Raw genomic sequence first — 19,858 nt, 5'->3', positions numbered from 1 at the left:
AAAAACGAATTATCATTGAAAGCTAGCCTACTTAGGCTTCGATTGGCATTACTGTAAACAGTGCAGTCAATAACCCAGTGATGAAGTGGGCACTTGTGTGACACTGCAGCAAGTGTCGCAAGGATTATATTACCTAATTGCTTTTGAGAACAGCCCACATAGTATCGAAGTGTATGCAACAGATCGAGCATCCAAATGCTGCTACACAGTGTATGCCATTAAAATTATTGTGGTACACATTACCGGAAAGCTAGCAAGAGTTCATGGTCACCAGTACTCTGCAAGCAAGTCTGTAATAACCTTTCTGTAAATTGGATTCAGGCGGCATCACAGACACCATGACCAAGTCTAAGACAGCTTCCACAGTGCGTGTCGAAACAGGCACTAATAAGCAGATTAGGGAAACATTCAGCTTTCCACCAAGCTTCTAGTTTCAAACGCAGTGCCTGATGCAATGTCCGTGCTGCCAATCTAAACAATAGATAACAAAGAAGCCAACAGACACAAAGGGAGGCATAGGAGAATGGTAAAAATAAATCCCTTATGCTTTCCTTTGTTTCAATGGCTGTTGGCTCCTTTGTTGTCTGTCATAACGAAGCCCCTCTCTACATTACTTTGCAAATCTGAAACATGTTACACAATAGTACACATTTCATTGAAGGTTATCACACCCGGAAGAGTTGCTTGTGATTAGCATCCAAAATTTTCATAAAAATCCATTTTCAAAAAAACAACTTGTAACAATTTTTGATGTGAGAGTGCAGTTTAAGGTAGCAACACAACGAAAACAACAATGCTCTCATCATAACAAATTGCCATATGCAGAACAGCAACAGCAAAGCACTGAAAAAAAAAAAGATTTTCTGGATTGTTTTAGATGTGCTACAATGACGTATTAACATAGAAGTATTCACAAAATCCCTTTGTCTGTGCTTTGCTCCGTTCTCGTCCTTGCCGCTCTGAGCGCAGTACTCCTTTTTGTACCAAGGTAAGCGGTACAGTGTACTAGAAGGTTTTCCAATGGCTCGAGCGGAGGCGCATCCTATTGTGCGCCGCGTACCTGCTTTGGAAGAAAGTAGCGGCGGCGCTCTCGTCGTCCGCACTTGAAACGAGTGTGCGCGCCTGCCTTCTGCTCCTGCAGTTGTGTGCGTGTTGTTGGCGTCGTGGAATGTTGCTTCGTGCGTGCTTGCCTCCCAAGCTGCGACGATGCCTCCCAAGCGGCGGTTAAATCACTGTTACGCACCAGGCTGCACAACTGGCTACGCGAGAACAGCGCAGGAGCATAAGGTGTCGCTTTTTAAGGCTCCAAAAGACGAACAGCAAAGGCTTGCTTGGCAGCGAAACCTCCATAGGCTTGACAAGCCGCTTGACGCCGATAGTGCTGTGTGTGAATTGCACTTTGAAGCTCATCTTGTTTTGAGGGATTATGTCCATGTGATAAATGGAACGGAAGTTAGAATTCCGAGGGGGACTCCTACGCTTGCACCTGGTGCAGTTCCAACCCTTCTGCCTAACTTGCCCGCCTACTTGAGCAAGCCCATTCCGACTCCTAGGCCTCATAGGAAAAGACGGCAGCTAGGCTTGCCATGTGATACCAGCAGTAAATCCCGGCGCACTGATCACTGTAATCAAGAGGACGGCCAAGCTGCGGACTCTGATCTGGGCAGCGAAGAATGCAAAGGCACGGCCGAAGCCGACGGTGTTTTAAGTGTCGCCGACCTCCGCGGACTCAAACTTCCAACAAAATCGTGGGCGCTGCATGAGTTTTTAGATTTTACCGGGGTGTGCTATGTTTGCTGTGCACTGAATGTGGCTACGGGCGAGATAACAGTTGCGAGAACAGTGTTTTTCAACGCTGAAATCGAAGGCAGCGTGCAATGTAGAGTGCACCTATTGGGCAAGCTAATAGAAGAAACACGTATCGTGTCAATTCAACAAGCTGAAGATGTGCTACGACGGACAGCAAGTATACCTATATGTTGTGGAGCAGCAGAAGTGTCCTCGGTATTGTTCGAACTAACAAAAGGTCTTCTGGCACAAACAGAATCAAAAGGAGGTATTTTCTTCAGCGTGAAGTGCATTGGGAAATCATCAAAAGAAGGTGGGTTCAATCTCAGCACAACAGTTTTGTTACGTACAGTTTGTGGCATTACTTGAATTTTTTTACTGAAAGTTTGAAGCCAGTTTGTGATTTACTAGTTCAATTAATGATATTTGTTAAGATTTCCTGTCATTCCTGAATAGTTTCGGCAAAAACTAGTTATCTCAGACTCGCTGGCTGCAGTCAACAGTCATTTTATTCCACTTTATAAAAATTTTGTCCATGATCTGAATCGGTCTCGAATTGAACTCCTGTAATATATAGAATTTATATCCATGGAATATTAAAATTTTCTCATAACAAAAGAACACTTTATATCTTTTTACAGGTCATCCTTGCTTACATTGCAAGTATCTGCGTAAAGCACTACAAACAAGAAAATGTCGCCTGCAAAAGAAGCTGCCCAAGCCAAGCTGCAAAACATCTCACCGACTTCGAGCTGCAAATCGCAAACTTAAGAGGTTGGAATCGAAAGTGGAGACCTTGAATGAAAGCATTTCAAGGATGAAAAATGCCACTGCAGCTACAGCTGAGAAGATTTTGCAAGACAAGTTAAAACATTTGTCTACAAAGCAGCAACTAGCTGTAAGACACTGCTTTGAGGCGGCAAAACGAAAGAGTGCACGAGGAATGAATTACGACAAAGAATGGATGCTTGAGTGCATCTTGCTGAAAATGCGAAGCCCCAAGCTCTACGAGTACATCCGGAGGCAAAGCATCTTAGTACTTCCAGGAAGGACGACATTACGAAAGTACATGTCTAACTATATGGGTAGCTTTGGCTGCAATGAGAGGATGTTTGAAACGTTAAAAGAAAAAATATCTGCAATGGACCCCTTCAAGCGTCATGGGGGTTTGGTCATTGATGAGATGAAGCTGTCAGAGCATCTCTCCGCTGACACAGTTGGTAAAGTTGCTGGTTTTGTTGACCTGGGGCCATACACACCAAAAGAAGAAAAACACGTCCTCTCCAACCATGGCCTTGTAGTGATGTTTGTACCTCTTACTGGAAACTGGACTCAGATCCTTGGCACATTTGCAACTAACACTAATGTGAAAGGACATCTATTGTCAAAAATTATTCTTGAGGCTGTCATGCTAGCAGAAAACGCAGGACTGTGTGTTGACTATGTAACTTGTGATGCGGCACCCTGGAACCGCAACATGTGGAAAATAATGGGCATAAAAGGAAATTCAAAAGAAATATGTGGAAAAAGAAAGCATCCTGTGGATTATACAAGATCCCTCCACTTTTTCTCGGATTTTCCTCATTTAGTAAAAAACATCCGCAACAGACTGCTGCAAACAAGCTTCAACACACCAGATGGAATAGTAAGCATATTTCAGCATTAAGAAGTAGTATTTTGTGGGCTTTCATCATTTGCAAATTTTATGTCAGCTTTCTATAACTAACTACTCTCATTTCAGGTGTCAATGGAGCAAATTCGGAAAGCTTTTGAATTTGATTCAAATAATGTCACCATGAAGGCAATGCCTCGGCTAACAAGAACACACCTGGATCCAAACAACTTCGAAAAGATGCGAGTTGCCTACGCTTTCCAGTTATTCAGTTCAGAGTCACTGAGAGGGCTTCAGCTCTTCAAGGCACAAGTAGAGCCACATTGTGGGAAAATTGATGCAACCCAGAAATTTTTCAGGTTTGTATTTTGAATGTAAATCAAGCATTTCTTTAATTGCAGCTTTGAAAGTGCATTTATGACTTAAATGTACTTCGATGATTTCTGTCCTTTTTAAGTCATGTATATTTGGTGCTTTCATTTGTAACTGTTGTAAGTTCTAATTTTATTTACATGGCTTTTCTGTTTGCTTCTTTTTTTTGTACAGGAGAATGCAGTCATTGATAGAAATCATGACATCACGCTACCCTGCCGAAGCTTTGAAGCTAAATTCACCAAGAGTACAGGAGCTTGAGATTTCTTGGACTTTATGACAAAGTGGGAGAAGCATGCCGACAGAAAACATTTCTTAAGTGAATCGAAGGCTGAAGGCATCAGAGTCTCCATCACGAGCACTTTGAAGCTCTTGCAATATGTTACTTCTCAAGTGGGGTACTCATATATCATGACATCACGTCTTAGTCAAGACAAAATTGAATGCTTATTCGGCATTGTGCGACAGTCGTCTGGCTGTAATGCGCACCCTACCCCACAGCAATTCTTGACCACAGTTAATTGCTTGAGCTACTACAATCTAGCCAAGAGTGTTCCTGGCGCAAATGTAGGTAGTGACGTCTTAAATTCACTCATGACTGTAAAAGACCAGCCGGCAACTTCTCGTAAACAGCAGTTAATTGATGTGCTGCTGAACAGTGGTGACCTTGCAGCAGCAGAAACTGCAGTCGATGATACGACTCTAGAAGGACATGATGGGCATGGGTACAATCTGCAAAGGAGTGATTCGAGACTGATATATTACGTGGCTGGTTATGTGGCGAGGAAGTGTGTTCTGAAGTCTAAGTGCCTTGCCTGCACAAGTGAGCTGTTGCTATCTGCCTCGGAAGGAAAGATGCTGAATGCAGCAGTATTCACAAGAGCCTGTGACTTCGGTGGCTTGCTCTATCCGTCTGTGAAACTTTTCAAGTTTATTACCAATCTTGAAGATATATTCACAGGCTGCTTCAGCTCTAACAAGCTCCATCAAGACAGCATCATGGATGTGCTCGCTGTCATATATAACAAACAAACTGAAGCTATTGGATGTGAGGAGCACAGCCAAGCACTTACAGCCAATATGATTGGATTTTATGTAGTGACCCGCATGCACTTTTATGATAGACTTGAACAAGTCTCGTGATGCAGCACGCAGAAAGTCGCACCAGCATTTAAAGCTTAGTCGCATATGAGGATATCGTATCATACCAAGCTGTTGTTCGGTGGTCAGCTTAAAAGTGTACATGTGCAGTAAAAATCATTGTTATGCTCTGTGACAACTTTGTTTATTGTTGTTCATAACTGCCAAGCACCTGTGCGTACCAAGCAATAGTAGTAAGTGCAGTGCAAATTCCTTGCAATACAGAAACGTAGACGAAGATATTAAACGCTATGAAAAATAATGAAATTTCCCTAAGAAACTAACAACATGTATGCAGTGCAACAGACAGTATTGAGGCGCGTCACCCCCACCCCCCTCACGCGCGCGCACGCACACACACACAAAATGTTACGACTCTGCTCGGCGTTATTAAATGTCGGCTAGTTCCAAGGCTGGGTACAGAGGGAGGAGCTCTTATGAGTCTCCAAGAGCAATTTTAAAATCATGACAAAGCACATTTCTTTCAAATTAGTAGTAGGAAACAATATTAACCGCCGTTGCATTTCACTTATAGCGAACTTCCTCCTTCATGCGTTCTTGTCTCGGGGCCGGCGGTAGCTTGACCATAAGCAGGGAATTTTTTTTTATTTCGTCAGTAAAGGCGTTTGGAAGCTAGGATGTAAGCACGTATTTTATGTGAAGTGCACCATCGGTGAGACGAAATTTACCATACAAAACGTATAAGCGAAGCAAGTGTATATTGCAATCAGTGTAGTTGAGCCGCCCGCGAAATCGTAGTGCGCGTTTGCAAACACACTTTCTTTTTTCATTTTGCTCGTTCATGGATAAAACAGGGTCAGTAATAAGCATGACAAACTGCAAAAAATACCACCGCGAAATGTGACGCGGCTGTCTCCGACCAGACAATTATACAACTATAAGGTCCACCAGCGACAGCATCGGAATATTTTCATATGCACAACGAAGCTCGAAGAAACAGAAAGCGAAAGCGAACGTTTTCGTTCCTTAGTGGTTTTGCATCACTTTGTGGTAGTAAACTTGACTCGCCTAAAACGTCAGAGGACGCGTTGTCCTACAAGCAACGCCTTGCTACAAGCGCGACGGCCGCCTGAAAGCTGACGCGCTTTCAAGTGCGGTCGATTGCAGCGCCGCCGCACCTTTCTTCCGCTAGAGGCCCTCTGCAGCGGAGGCGGTCACGCCACTAGAAAGTATTCTAGTTCACTATATAAGCGGTGAAAATAAATTCAATATATCGACTATAGCATTAATATCAGTACTGCGCGTTCTACCTCCCGCGAAACTGCCGGCGAAAGTAACTTTCCTCTGAGCATGCTGAGCTTTTTTCTCGCAAAGCTGCACTGCGATGTAGCTCCTCGAACTATAACCATAACCAGTAAAGGCAAGCATAACTTAGTTTTGAAAACGAACATCGTACTCTACTGCTACAGCGGCGTAGCGCATTAGCTCGGCCAGAGCTCCTGTTTTTTTTTTTTTTTTCTTGCCTGTTTATATATCTCCAGGCTTGCTTCGTAGTTTAAACGTAACTATTATAGTACCGCTTCACGGGCAGCACTAACAATCAGAGGCTTTTAAGGTCACGTTTTATTATTATTATTTTTTTTTACTTGCGTACAAAAATACGGCCCATTTGGAATTACGGGGTCATACCACCTCACTTCGGTAGTTCACTCCGTTTTCATCAGTAGTGGCCATCACTGCCGGACATGCTTGCGTTACTGTTGGTCTTCCCCAGTGTCATAAATTAGTCCTCGCAAATCTGCCAGGTAGCAACAATCCAATCGGACATGTGTTTTTACGGGTCACAGATAAGTCAAATATACTTAGGCAGAACTACGGGCCAACAAAAGTGATCACCTCACTTGGTAGTTCACTCAATTTTGATCAGCGGCGGTCATCATTGCCAGGCTTACATGCCTGAGAACCGTTTGCGTTGCTGTTTTCCATTCATTTAAATGAGTCTTAGCAAAACCGCCGGACTTGAGGCCTAACAGGTTACACAAGTCGTGAAGACCCACAACACGAGAGAAATAAGCTTTTACTCACAATTGCAGCGTGGTGCTAGGCCTTGTAGAAGAGTCGTTTTACATTTTTGCGTCTTGCCAGATTGTCATATCGCTCAAATTTACGTAGAAATGCTCTAAAATAATTCATACCAAACATGTTAAAAGCGCAAAATACTCGCGGCGCATCGCGCTCGTAAACACGCACTGGTACACAGGCACGAATATCTGTCGCCAAATTTGGCACTCCCTGAAGATATTACACTGCGTAGACTTCAGGACAGCCACTTTTGGCTTGTGGAGGCTCAAGTGGCTCAAGCCTATGGCTAAAGCCGTAGGACGTGGTCATAGGTGCTAGAAACCTGCAATTGTCAAACTGTAATGCAAGAAATACGTGACATAATAAAAATTATTTACATTATTTAAAAAATAACTTCTTGTACATAATTGTATTCGCTGCACTTAGAGAGTTAATGCCGATTTGTCATAAGACGCGTGCGTCGTCTGCTGCGCTAGCAGACAGCAGAAGTAAACAGTAACGTGCACTATGCTATAATAAAGGAAATGTTTCTTCTAAATGATAAAACTTCTTGTGTCCCTGACGCTTGGAATACCTCATAGCGATATTCCACTATGTGGCTACTGCTCGAGAGAAAAAAAAAAAAAAAAGAACAGACATATGCTTAGCTTGTTTGGAAAATTGCCTGTTCTTCAATTGTCTACCGTTGTATTTCAGCCCACTATAATTCTTATAATGTAACCTAGACTTACCAGAACCATGTTTTAAATATTGGTACATAGTTTCCGTTCTTTTTTTTTTTTTCTAGTGAAATGCATAAAAATGCGGTAATCGTATGCAACAAGCTTTTGTATGGGACTGCAAAAACTCAAATGCATGCTTTTGTACACCTTCAAGCCAACTGAAGATCGTCGGGTCGTCTGCTGGTTTCAGCAGACACCAGTACAAACCAGTAGCTCCCAGCCAGCACGAAACGAGCAGGAAATTTTCACCTGATTTTCATGGTTAGGATACATGTGACATGAAATACTGGGTGAAAATCTCAAGCAATGTGTTTCCTGTCTCTCTTGCTCGTTTGGTCTTTTCTTGCATTTTGCTTTTTTTTTCATCCCCATGCTCCTGGTAAAGTGCACTCAGTGCAATATTCAAGTTCTATGCTATGATGCTGGCTGTGATATGTGCATTTCGTTCGCATGACGACAGGCAGAAAGATTGCTTAAATAAATCCCAGATTGCAAGCACTTATGACACACGTAACTGTCAACTTGCTTTTGATGAAAGTTCAGGAGTGTGGTGCGGCACAGAACGAGGTGGATGTGAGAGTAGTGACGTCAGTTGTAGAGGGGCACTATAGCTTATGGCTAGCCTAACAGGAGTACTTAGAGAATATCACAATAATTCTCTTGGCTGTAAGGCTTAGACACTGGGCTGCAAAAAGTTTTTTACACTTCTCTATTAATATTTTGTCCTGTTTTCTCCAAGCAGCATGTTGAAACCATTCGCATTGGTGAAGTTCCCAGATGAGGAGGACAGTTTGGCAGCTGTGCCGGTGGGCTGGCTTGATGGCAACAGCCATTGCTTCTGGCCTATGGCCAGCCCAACGGCAGTAATTCGCCTGGCAAAGAATCAGGCTGATAGAAATGCCAGCGGGCACCAATGGACACGGTGCCCAGTGACAGTGGTTGCCTCTTGCCGTAAGTATAGTCAAATTGTAGACTATGTAAAGATGATGATGATCTGGCTAGCAATCGTAAAGAGCTCTTTAAGAAATTCCTTGAGCCTTCAACTCTACGTGACTAAATTACGACTAAGAAGTTGTAATTTTGCCGCCACTTAGCCAGTTATCAAAAAACAAAGAGGAATGAACTGTTATCTGTAAGCCGATCGAAGGCGACTTTTGAAACATACTAGTGCCTTATTCTTGAAGTCCTACAGTTTTCAGCGTAACTGCTGGAGTCAACATGCAAAATAATTACAGTTAAGACAGAAAAGTTTAATGCGGTTCAGTTTTTTTTTTCTTCCAGTTTTAAGTAAGCGTGCTGCAGCAGCTAAGCGTCAGGCACTTTGCTGCTGGGACGAGTCCCTGTGTTACGTGCATGCAGTGAAATGGAGCAGTGCAGAATGTGCTTGTGCAATATAGTATCAGTGCTTGTTAAACTATCCCACTTGATGTAAATTAGTGTTCTTTCACAATGTTGTCCTGTGCAAGCAATGACCTCGATGCCCCTTTTACACTACACGAGCTTGAAGCTGCACTTCTTGCTAACGCCACTCGGTCGGCTCCTGGTGAAGATGGAATCACTTACTCCGCTAACGCAAAAGATAACGCAAAAGAGTACCTTCTCAACCTCTATAACACCGCCTGGGAAGAAGGCTCTCTGCCATCTCCTCCGTAGCCATGTGTTGCATAGTTTTTAAACCCTAGAAATTGGAAACACGTTTTAATTGTAAATATAAAAGAATGCCTCTGCCACATGAGTGTTTCAATGGCATTCAAACATGGATGGAGTCTGTTGGCTGAACTGACTGGTGACTGCAGTTACAAGGGTAGCTGAACAGGCGTCAATTCGGCAAAGTAGCCTAGAACTTCTTTTACATACAGCAGTATCATGCACTTTCGGATGTGTATGTGTTATGGCCAAGCGTTGAGGAATGATATCAATGAAATTTATAAAGAAGGGCAGGTCGTTCAACCAATTGCATGTTTGTGCTTCTATGGAAGTCTATGATCCTACTTCCAAGTTTCGATGACCGGGGTTGTTGCATATTTTAAAAAATGCAATATGTAATTGTGATCAGGAAGCCCCTTCCATTAAGAGTGACCGCCATAATTAAATGCTCACAAGATGTCATGACAGACAGCAGAGCGTCAGCAATGAGGTAATATGTCAAAGAACAGATTTCTTTTATTTTTATACATGACTAGCCATATTAGCAGTGTGCATCTTAGGGGAGTGCTTGACGAACATTGCTACCAAGCAAACAATAAATGTAATATGTGTTTTTGCCGGCATAAAGGCATGATCAGTTGGGCTGGGCAATAGATGTCTTACATATAGCTTATTATGCGGCAATCTGCCGCGTCATACCGGCAGCTACAGCAGCACTATCAGCAGTCTAGTGCTTTCAGACCCGCAATGCCAATGAAGCTGATCAGCAGATGGTTGCTTGATCTGTCATAGGCTGATCGAAAACCACTTCGTTGAGGCAACGGCCTAAGTAGTTGCACTTGTCTGTGCCTTAACCATTTAAGAAAATGAAATAAACAGCACTTCAATGTTCAAACTTTAACGTTTATGAGCAGTGAGCTATGCCAGAAATTTCAGTCAACATGGCCAGTTCTACAACAGGTAAACCTAGCAAAACATTGAGTTGGCCATGCTAGTTGGCACAGCTATACCAACTAGCTGTATACCAACCTATGGTCATGATACAACAGTGTAAGAAAAGAAAGAGGGGTCAGAGAAAGGAAAACACGGGACAAGCGCTGACTTACAATTAAGGGTTTTCTTTACCAATGATTTGGTATATAAAGAAACACTCAAAGGTGTGAAAGTGTTGATGCAGATAAACCATATAACACAACACTAAAGCCCACTCAGATATGTATGCAACCTCCAAGCATTCTCAAGAAAGGCAATCTCCCTGTCACTTAGAAAACTTTTTTTGCCTACGCAGTTATCTTGGTCCAATATAGAAATCCTCAACCAGTTCCTGTGTTGTCTAATCATCATGGGTGTAGTGCACGTGTAGTACAAATTTCATTCATTTCATATTAATTCTTTGCAGGCTCTTACAAGAGCGCAGAAAAAAAGATGCGCAAATATGAATTCACATCTGCTGTGGAGACGTCAGCAGTTTCTGGTAATTATAATTCCTGGAGTTATAATTAACAAAAAATTATTTGCATACTGAAGATGATATTAATGTGCAATTCTTTCTTTAGGAAACGAGGGCCATGAAGATTGGCCCGTGGAAGTGGAGCTGCCATCACCTCGTATGTTATGAATTGTCATCGACATTTAATCTATAAGCTTGATTTTAGTTCAGATTGTGAATATATGGCAGTAGGTGCTTGCAAGAGCTGCAAAAAAAAAAAAAAACTGTAGCTCATTGCACTCTCAGAGAAATAGAACACATTTACCGTATAATATCATGTCAGTATACAGATGTCAGTAACCATTTCTTGGCAAACTGCCAGTTTCCCGCAGTTCTAGGGTAATTTTAGTTTACTCAAGAGGTAAAGATGCAGTGTTGAAATTTCTAGTAGACTGCTTGAAATTGGAATAATTAAATTTCTTGAGTTAGGCAAGTATGGCCAGATGTACACGTGTCACATGCTCATTAAGTATTGAGTGATTTTGGCTCCTTGAATAAGGAAAAAAATAGTAATATCTTGTTAATTTGGCCTTCAAGGGATCAAGAAAAATTTTCGAATTATTGAATGATACTATATACTGCCAAAAACCTCCTGCATCACAGTAGTTTTATGTGATGAATGCCAGAAGTATGGTTGTCTGTACTTGAGAGGTAAAAACTTATTAACATTGATCATTTTCCATGGCTACATCAAGTACTTTGCTTTGTGCACAATGTCAGGAGTGTTGAAGAATTGCTATAATATGATGCCTGCATAGCCCTTTTCACAGTGCAGTACAGTAGCAGTAATGCCTCTTCACAAATGGCACTGCTGTGTTTCAAAAATGCTTGCATGGACCATGGCTCTTGATGGCAGCGGCAGAATGTTGTGAATTTAACAAACGTGAAACAGTGCTGCTGGGATATATTTGACAGACGGGGGACTTTTTATCCTAGTCACTCCTCTGCTATAGTGTGCATGATTGAGGCGTGTGCACGGGCGCCACTGTTCCATGCGACTCAAGCTGGGAGGTCTATTTTGGGAATTGCTGTCTTTCTGGGTTGCATAAATTAACACAACTTGGGGTTTGAAATAGGTGCCTTTTACTGTTACCTGGCAAAGAATGGTCAAACAAAAGCACCACCTCACTTTAATCTGGACAGTATGAAGGAGCACTGAACAGGGTAAATGGGGTACACCTCAGTTTGCAGGTCGAGCCAACGTTTCAACAAGTGAATTTGTCTCCGCCTAGACGAAGACAAGTCCACTTATCGAAACGTTGGATCGACCTGCGAACTGAGGCGTACTCCACTTTCCCTTGTTCAGTGCTCGTTCATACCGTGTAAACCATCTTCTTCCTCTCGTTCTACCTTTAATCTGGACAGTTTGTTTATTATTTTTTGTGCCTCCTGCATTACCACTAATGATGTTCGTGTTCCAGCACCTCTGAATGAAGGCGCTGAAGTGCCAGCAGTGACGCTTTCTGAAGCTGTCGGCAGTGAAAGTGCAGCCCTGAGCTCCGAGGCTGCCAATGAAAGTGGGACTGTTGAAGGTGAAATTTTCACTTTGTTTTCTTTTTTTAATGTAAAATAACCTAGAGCAAAAAACAGGAATGCTAGCCAAACATGGGGACAATGTGAGAGGATGGGACAAATGTTTGTCCTGTCTTACCAATTTTTCCCTGTCTGATTTTCACTCCTATTTCTCTATCAAGTGTTGCTCTCAGCTAGAGGTTAGACCTGTTTAGCTTTAAAAAAAAAGCAGCAAATTTTATTTTCCTCAGTATATCCTATGCTAGTGAACTGAAGTTGGCATTGCCAGAAATATCTAGAGAATAAATATTTAGGAAGGTATTACACGGAGTTCACGATCAGACTGAAATTATGTTCTTTGAAAGTGATAACTCTGAAAATGTTTACTGGTATTCTTCAAAGACAGTCCCTACTAAACCAAAGTAATGCTAAAACATACAACCTGGTATTTCGATTCGCTTTCAGCTTTTGTCATTCATACTGCACTGGCTGCTGTAGTTAGTAACTTTTGTTGTCATCTTTTGGATCCTGGCATTGCTGCTGCCTCTCTCTGCCTACGATCACCAGAAAGCCGTCACCATTAATGTACTGCGTGCAGTGGTCCCATGTTCTGTGCTTTTTCTTCTTGCAGAATAATTTATTCACTTCCAGGGGCATACAGGTCAAAGGGGCTCATATTTTAACTTTTGTTGTCTTTGATAGTATCTTAAAAGTTCATTAGCTGGAAGCGAATGCAGCGCCTCAGATGGAGTGTAAAATGTGGAAGAAAATTAATTTGGACATCATGCAGCCCCTGTGCACTCCCTTATAAGGTACCCAAAACCAACAGGGTGGCACGCTCTCATTTAGGAAAGATCTCAGCAGTCTAACCACCTTCTGCAGCATCCGCTGCCATTCATCTTTTCTTGCATAGAGGAAGATTTATGTGTGATAAGCAATAATTACGACCTTTTTTATTTCTCAAACATTCGCCTGTGCCTAGCAAGAAATGTCAGTTGGTCGGCAAAAAACAGCCCGCTTTATAGAGATGGTGCCACATTTTCTGACTTAAAATTCCATTTTTATTTGCTTACTTCAACTTAAAGTGGCAATAAGCTGAACAGTGTTTACCACAAAATGCTTTCATTTAGTGCCCACAAAAATGCTTGCACTATTTATTCTAATACTCTCAGAGCGTCTCACATAGGACTGTATGCCATGTATGACGTCATGTTTATCTTGCTGACAGATGCCAACAATGAGTCACTAGATGATCATGTTTGACATATATGCTGGCACAAGTTTGCTGTTTGAAAGACGCAGTTGTTTCAAGCTGATTTTCCAGCGAGTTAGCTTGTGGATTAATATTTGGGCATCGTTTGAGGCATATGTCTGCTTTATGCCATTGTGATTGAATACTTCATTTAAACGTTGCCACCATATTCGTGGAACAGGAGATATTAAAAGGGAGTCTTCGCAAATCCCAGTTGGCATGCAATATAATTGCCCCCCCCCCCCCCCCCCCCCACCTCCTTCTCAAATTGCTATCATCTGGTGTTGCTTGATCATGAACCCACCCTGGTTTTTTTTTTGTTTAGTTCACTTTTGTAAGCACTTGTTTGTATTCTTGCTTTTGACCTTTTTATTCAATGCCTACCTCTCACTTATACTGGAAACTATAAGCAAAAACCAGATGGCAAAACTAGAAACAGTAAACTAGTCACAAGACCAGCACTACATTCCATTCTCGTGTCCAACCCAGCTGGACTGTGCATAGAATCACGCAGCAGCTCACAGGTTATTGGCTGCCCCCTGCTTCGGCATCAGTGCGGCATAGGCATACTTTTGCTCTTTGGCAGTAGAAACTCGTGGAACCCCTGAGCTCTGCAGAACCCAGTTTGAGAACCCCTGATTAGTGCATAAACAAAAAGAAAGCCTAGGAGTGGTACCTTGCAGCTTGCGCAGTTACTTTGTAAAAGGTATGCAAAACAAGATTACCTGCTTAGAGGTCTGATCAGAACTAAATTTTCTGTTTAGTGATATTGCAGATGACTATAGTGTAGCTCCTAGGCTTTGAAACATGTTACTGTGCATCACCCTTTAGGCACTGCATTTTGCATTGGAATGTGATGAATTACTGTGGCAAATTTTTCTTAGCGTTCCTTTTTCAGAATTCTGTGTTGTTCCTTTTTGTCATAAGCAATAGGCAACTGTGTGCAGTGTCTGCAGTTCGATAGTGCAGAGATGTATGAAGAAAGCCTATCTGAAATATTGAACATAATATAGGGGTGCCAGCGGAAACACAAAGATGCGTACACAAGAACGAAGAGGTAGCTACAGCACAAAAACACACATCTGACGCATGCGCATCTGCGGTGGTGCTGCAGATGCGCATGCGTCGGATGTGTATTTTTGTGCGGCAATGCTCCTTCAATAAACCGCAGTTGATAGCCCAGCATCCGTCTGTAGCTACCTCTTTGTTCTTGTGTACGCACCTTTGTGTTTCCGCTGGCACCCCTGTTTTTATGTTCAACATGCACCAACTGGCCCAAGAGCTAACATTGTTGTATCTTATATATTTCCTGTACTTATTTACGTCCACATGGTGGTGGGCTCATCTTGGATTTAATCTTTACTTTGTCCTCTGATGTTGACACATGATTCACCTTTTTGTTGCATTTTGTTTATCAGCCAAGGACAACAGTGCAAAAGGGATCTTTGCTGCAACAAGTGTAATGCATTAGCTCCCAAAAGTACTTGTAGTTACACAGAACAGACTCCTACCTCCAGAATTTTTCTAATATAATCTTGCCATGAAAAACACTTTTCAAATGATGCAAAGCTAAATTACAGGCGAAGGCCTGCTCTGCTTTCTGACTCCCTATTAGCATGTGCTTCTCATGAGAGTAGAATACATTAATCCTTTCCGCAATGCGGTAGCAGTGGAAATGCTTCTGAAGTGCCATAACCATTGGCAGAAGCCCAGACTGAGGAGGCATTTGCAGAACAATATCGCAGCTCTTCTGCTCTCTGTCACACGTAGAGGAGCTCTGTTTGACCTAAGTGTTCATCAGTGTGATGACATTTATAACTTTTACATTAGGCTGGCAAGGAATAGATGCATGTGTTATGAGTGTCTCTGTGAAAGCTGTAGAAAGTTAGGAGCATAACCAGCATGTTGCTTCTTGCTGTTTACACTCATACTGTTTTATTGGTGCCTAGGGCATAAGTGATGCTATCGGGCTTAGGAAGCTGTACTCTCACTGAAATTATTGATTTCTTCAATTACAGCTGCAGTGCTCAGGGTGCTGAGGGTTTTGCTTGAGGTCCAACAGCAGCAGCGTGAGCTGATCCAGCGCGTGCAGCGCATTGAAGATAGCCTGCTGCTGCGGTCGGACCGAGAGCCAGGCACTGCGCAGCCAGTCTCCCCACCAGCACCTCCTCCCGCCCTTGCTCTGCCTGCCTACACCATAGAGGCGTTGGAGGCAGCCGACGCTGCCTTGCAAGATGATGGTGTGGCAGCTGCACTGGTAATTTAATGCTTTTTAATAATTCTTAACTGAGAAAAATGAGTACCTAGTTAGGGTTTGCAATATAAAGTAATTCAGATGTTTGTGAAAAAGGTGCATGCCATGCTCTGTGGATAACATGCTCATCATATTCATAATTCTTACTGATTTGCTTGAGTATGTTGTCACTTCTGGATGTTTTATTAATGTAAATATCATGTGCATGAAAGCTGCATATACAGATTACTGGGTGTTTCAGTGAACATTTTCAAAAATTCTGAATAAGGGGAGGCTAGAAAAAATAGATTGTAGGAACGCATTTCCTGATGCAACAGGCACAATGTACGGCTAAACTTTAGTAATTACATGGTTAACTAAACTCAGTTATAAAATCTTTAATTTAATTGCGATTTGGTGGTTAGTGACAGTGGGGAGTTCAATTCCATCAATCGTGCCATACTTTTTTTCAATAAACAAGTTTCAAAAGCACTGCAGCATGAGGAAATCACACACTTTTTCACTTGAAAATGGAAATTATTGTAAGAGGCGTGGAAGCTCAGTGAGGATGGCAACGTTTGCTGAGGCTTGTTGCAGTGACCATGACACTAAATTTGAACTGTGCTTTATTTCTCTTTATTGCTCTAAGAAAGTAACGTCTACACATTTGGCTATTACTGTCCTTTTCTTTCCATGTAAATTTGATGCAAAAGTGCTTGCAGTTTGAACTGAGCACTGCAACATGTCCGCAGTGGGTGTCACATCTGCAACGACACTCCTGCATGTCTAATGCATAGTTTCAGTTTTGCTTCAGGAAGCATTACAATTGCTCGTGCTGCAGGGCTTTTGGCAATTACATTTTCATTTCAGGAATTGATACTACTACATGGTCTTGTATATGGCCTCAAACCGCTTTTGACACTATACCACCAAACTGTGCAACAACACTGATGTTTGGGCCCGTTGATGTTGATTCATCAACGTATAGTGCTCACAGCATGAAAAAAATGAGGACATGAAGAAACACACAACAGGACGAACTTCCAACTAAATTTTATATAAAATAAAAACAAGCTTAAGTATGGTGCTGTTATTGCCATGTGGTAGTCAACCGTGTTTGTCCAGAAAGGCCATTTCATTATCATACAGAAAAAATGAGGGGGGCTGACACATTGATCTCCCGCTTTTCTGATATGATGTACCTCAACAATATCTCTTTCAGTCTGATCTTTCTCGCACCCAAGAACCTTGGTTTTTCGAAAAATTAGCTTACACTTACAGTTTCTGCATTCAGTGGCAAGATTACTCCCTTTACCGTCTTTGACTTGATCATATTGCTCCCTGGCTCTCTCATTAAAACAGTGTCCTGTTTGACCAATGTAAACTCTATTACAAGTGAGTGGAACACTGTAAACTACCTTTGTAGTGCACCGGGTGAACCAAAGTTGGTGCTTGATACTACAATACGGCTTTTGCTCTTTCATCATTGGACAAATTTTTTAGAGCTTACTTGATGCGGAGAAGAGCATGTTTACATTGTATCTTTTTGCAACCTTCTTAAGATTATGGGATACTTTGTGAATGCATGGAATGACTTGTGTTGTCAGCCTCTGATCTTGCTTATCTTGCTTTTTACTGATCTTTTTCTTTTTTAGCAGGCTGTCTGCAACTGCTAAGTATCTGGAGGATAGCCGGACATGTGCAAACGCTGTGCTTGTATCTTAACGCTCTGAGACATTTGATGACATGATTTTTCCAACGTGTAATTGAGGCAATTCATGGCAACTGCTCATTTTACTACCTTCCAATGAGCACTACTATAGGGGAGGAGTGCCTTTTGTGATCTAGGATTATACATACAACATATGTGCCCTTTCAAAATTGAAATTCTTAGGTCACGGAACTGTATGCTGTCTTCATGTGGGAGTTCATGCACAGCCCATGAGTTCACAGCCCTGTGTTTTGTTTATGTTGTGGTGTCAAGTCCTTATTTTCGAGCTGTTTTTTATCCCCACTTTTTCCTCTCTTGCCCATATCATGCTTTCTTTCATTACTTGATCTGCTGCCAAAAACAGGAATGTTAAGACTGCTTAAAGAAAAGTGGTTGCTAGGCATGCAGCTTTACTCATGTGCTTGGGGTACATATTAGATCATGCTCAGTTTTGGGATAATGGGCCCCGCGGCAGCGGCTCAGTCCCTCAACTGCTGAACCCAAAAAGAGTTCAAACCTGGCTGCAGCAACCACTTTTCCATGGAGGTGAAAAGCAAGGTGCACGTGTGCTGTGCGATGTCAGTGCACGTTAAGGATTCCAGACGGTTAAAATTTGCAAACCCCTCTTCTACAGCATGCTCCTAGCCCGAATTCCTTTGGGACTGCAGCCCAAATACATCCAGCACACATATCTGCTAAAAGCCTCAAGTTATAACATGATAAGAGCGACCACTTTTGCTCAGCACCTAAATTTGTCTGCTCCTAGCACATTAGAAAAAAAATGTCTTTGTTTGCAGTGGTAGAGAGCTGTTGCATCATACAAGAATGATGCATTAAATAGCAGGCACAATTGTATGAGCTGCTGACAATTGGTCATACAGTTATCTCAGTTATTCTATTCAGAAATAAACAAACAGTACTTGTTATTTTATGTCTAATAGCATTTGCGCAACTATGATTTTCTTTCTTTTCAGCGACAGCAGCTGCTCCGCCTGGGGGGAAAAGGCTTAAAGGAGGTGGCGGCCAACGCCATGACGGCCATCATGGGGGTGTCTGTACAACGCCTGTACAGTCTGCACGGCCGGAAAGGAAAACTTTCCTTTATCGGCCTAAGATTGTGCAAGGTGGTCACAGGTATATTTTTTATTAATTACAGTAGCTTTTAATTTTAAAACATGAGCGAAAGCACATGTAACAGGCTTTGCTGCACTTTGTTTTCATCTGTAAAATCTGTTACCACTTTACCCAGCTTACAACTTCTTTTTTATAACAGATGAATATTTTGTTACTGCAATTGCTTGTGGGGCTGGTTGCAGTTTTCCTCAGTGGGCATCTAAAGAATGAACAACAGATGGACTTTACTGGTTTGAGGGCTTTTTCAAAATACATCTTTTCTCACAGCATTGCAGTCATGTTGCACTGGCCAGCTATTTGTGTTCCCCCTCTAGTCCTTGAAAGGTGGACCATAGTGTCATAGTAGCTATATACAGTTGGTTAGAAGATCTTTCTTGCGAGAGCTTTTTCTAAAGTTGTATTTGGTTGCCTAGTCCTTGAATTATGAGGCCCATTCCGTGTAACATTTACATGTGTGTCCTCTTCTGGTTTTTTCAATAAAACTTGTTGCTGGGCTGGTTCCTCTGTCCTCATCCTTTTGCGCTACCTTTTATTCTTCTGTTTTTCTTTCAGTGAAATAAGCTTGATTTCTGTGAGCCAACAAAGTGTTCCTGTTGGCCTAAAATGTCCACTTATCTTGTGCAGATGCCATCTGCCAAAAGACAGGTGTGGATGTTGCTGAAGCGCACGGCTTCATTAAGAAGTGGTTGCCAGGGTCAGTGGACCGTAGTGGCGGTAGAAAGCGGCGCTTTGCCGAGACACTGAATGCAAGTTCTGCCGCCAGCCTGGCAACTACACCGAACCCCTGTGCTTCGGCGACATCCAGTAAGGCACCCTCACTGCCTCACCCGGCCCACACCTCCAGTGCTGCCTTGCAGGGCCCTGCTGGCACTTGAGCCTGCCGGCAATCTGAGTTGCCTCTCTGCACCTGGTGTGCCAGCCAAGGACTATTTTTATTTTTAAATAAATGATCACACTTTGATTTTTGTTGCGCCTCATTTTATGCATGTGTATATAAAGGGTGCTTGCAGTTTGGCAGTAGTAAAGCATGTGGCTTGTATAATGCAAATATTAGCTGGAATGCACTGAAAATGCATGGCCTGAATTCTGGGCCAGCTTTAACAGATAGGCTAAACAATGGTCTAATTGTGGCATGTCCACTTTTGGTAGACTGGCTGAATGCAGGTTCAATTGTGGCATGAATGTCGGGCCAATGTTATCACA

General features: G+C 42.4%; 2 protein-coding genes across 5 annotated transcripts in view; one reads left to right on the top strand and one right to left on the bottom strand.

Moving 5' to 3' along the window:
- LOC146188633 (uncharacterized) overlaps positions 1–19,858 on the bottom strand; it is a 200,176-nt gene that overhangs the window by 81,993 nt on the left and 98,325 nt on the right. The window lies entirely within an intron of this gene.
- Positions 8,421–19,530, top strand: LOC146188636 (uncharacterized). The gene is made up of 6 exons (XM_084603412.1): positions 8,421–8,628; positions 10,881–10,931; positions 12,235–12,345; positions 15,596–15,834; positions 18,496–18,655; positions 19,280–19,530. Exons 1-6 carry the CDS (start codon positions 8,421–8,423, stop codon positions 19,528–19,530), a joined length of 1,020 nt encoding a protein of 339 aa, XP_084459538.1.

Source organism: Amblyomma maculatum, chromosome 5, assembly GCF_055883805.1.
Source record: "Amblyomma maculatum isolate TAMU_Amacu chromosome 5, ASM5588380v1, whole genome shotgun sequence".
NCBI lineage: Eukaryota > Metazoa > Arthropoda > Arachnida > Ixodida > Ixodidae > Amblyomma > Amblyomma maculatum.
Note: the sequence above shows the minus strand (reverse complement) of the source record. Positions and strands in the feature narration are given on the sequence as shown.

Coding starts and splice junctions, on each gene's coding strand:
- LOC146188636 (XM_084603412.1), top strand. CDS start 8,421: ATGTTGAAACCATTCGCATTGGTGAAGTTCCCAGATGAGGAGGACAGT. Junction 8,629..10,880: donor GACAGTGGTTGCCTCTTGCC/GTAAGTATAGTC, acceptor TTCTTTCTTTAG/GAAACGAGGGCCATGAAGAT. Junction 15,835..18,495: donor ATGGTGTGGCAGCTGCACTG/GTAATTTAATGC, acceptor CTTTCTTTTCAG/CGACAGCAGCTGCTCCGCCT.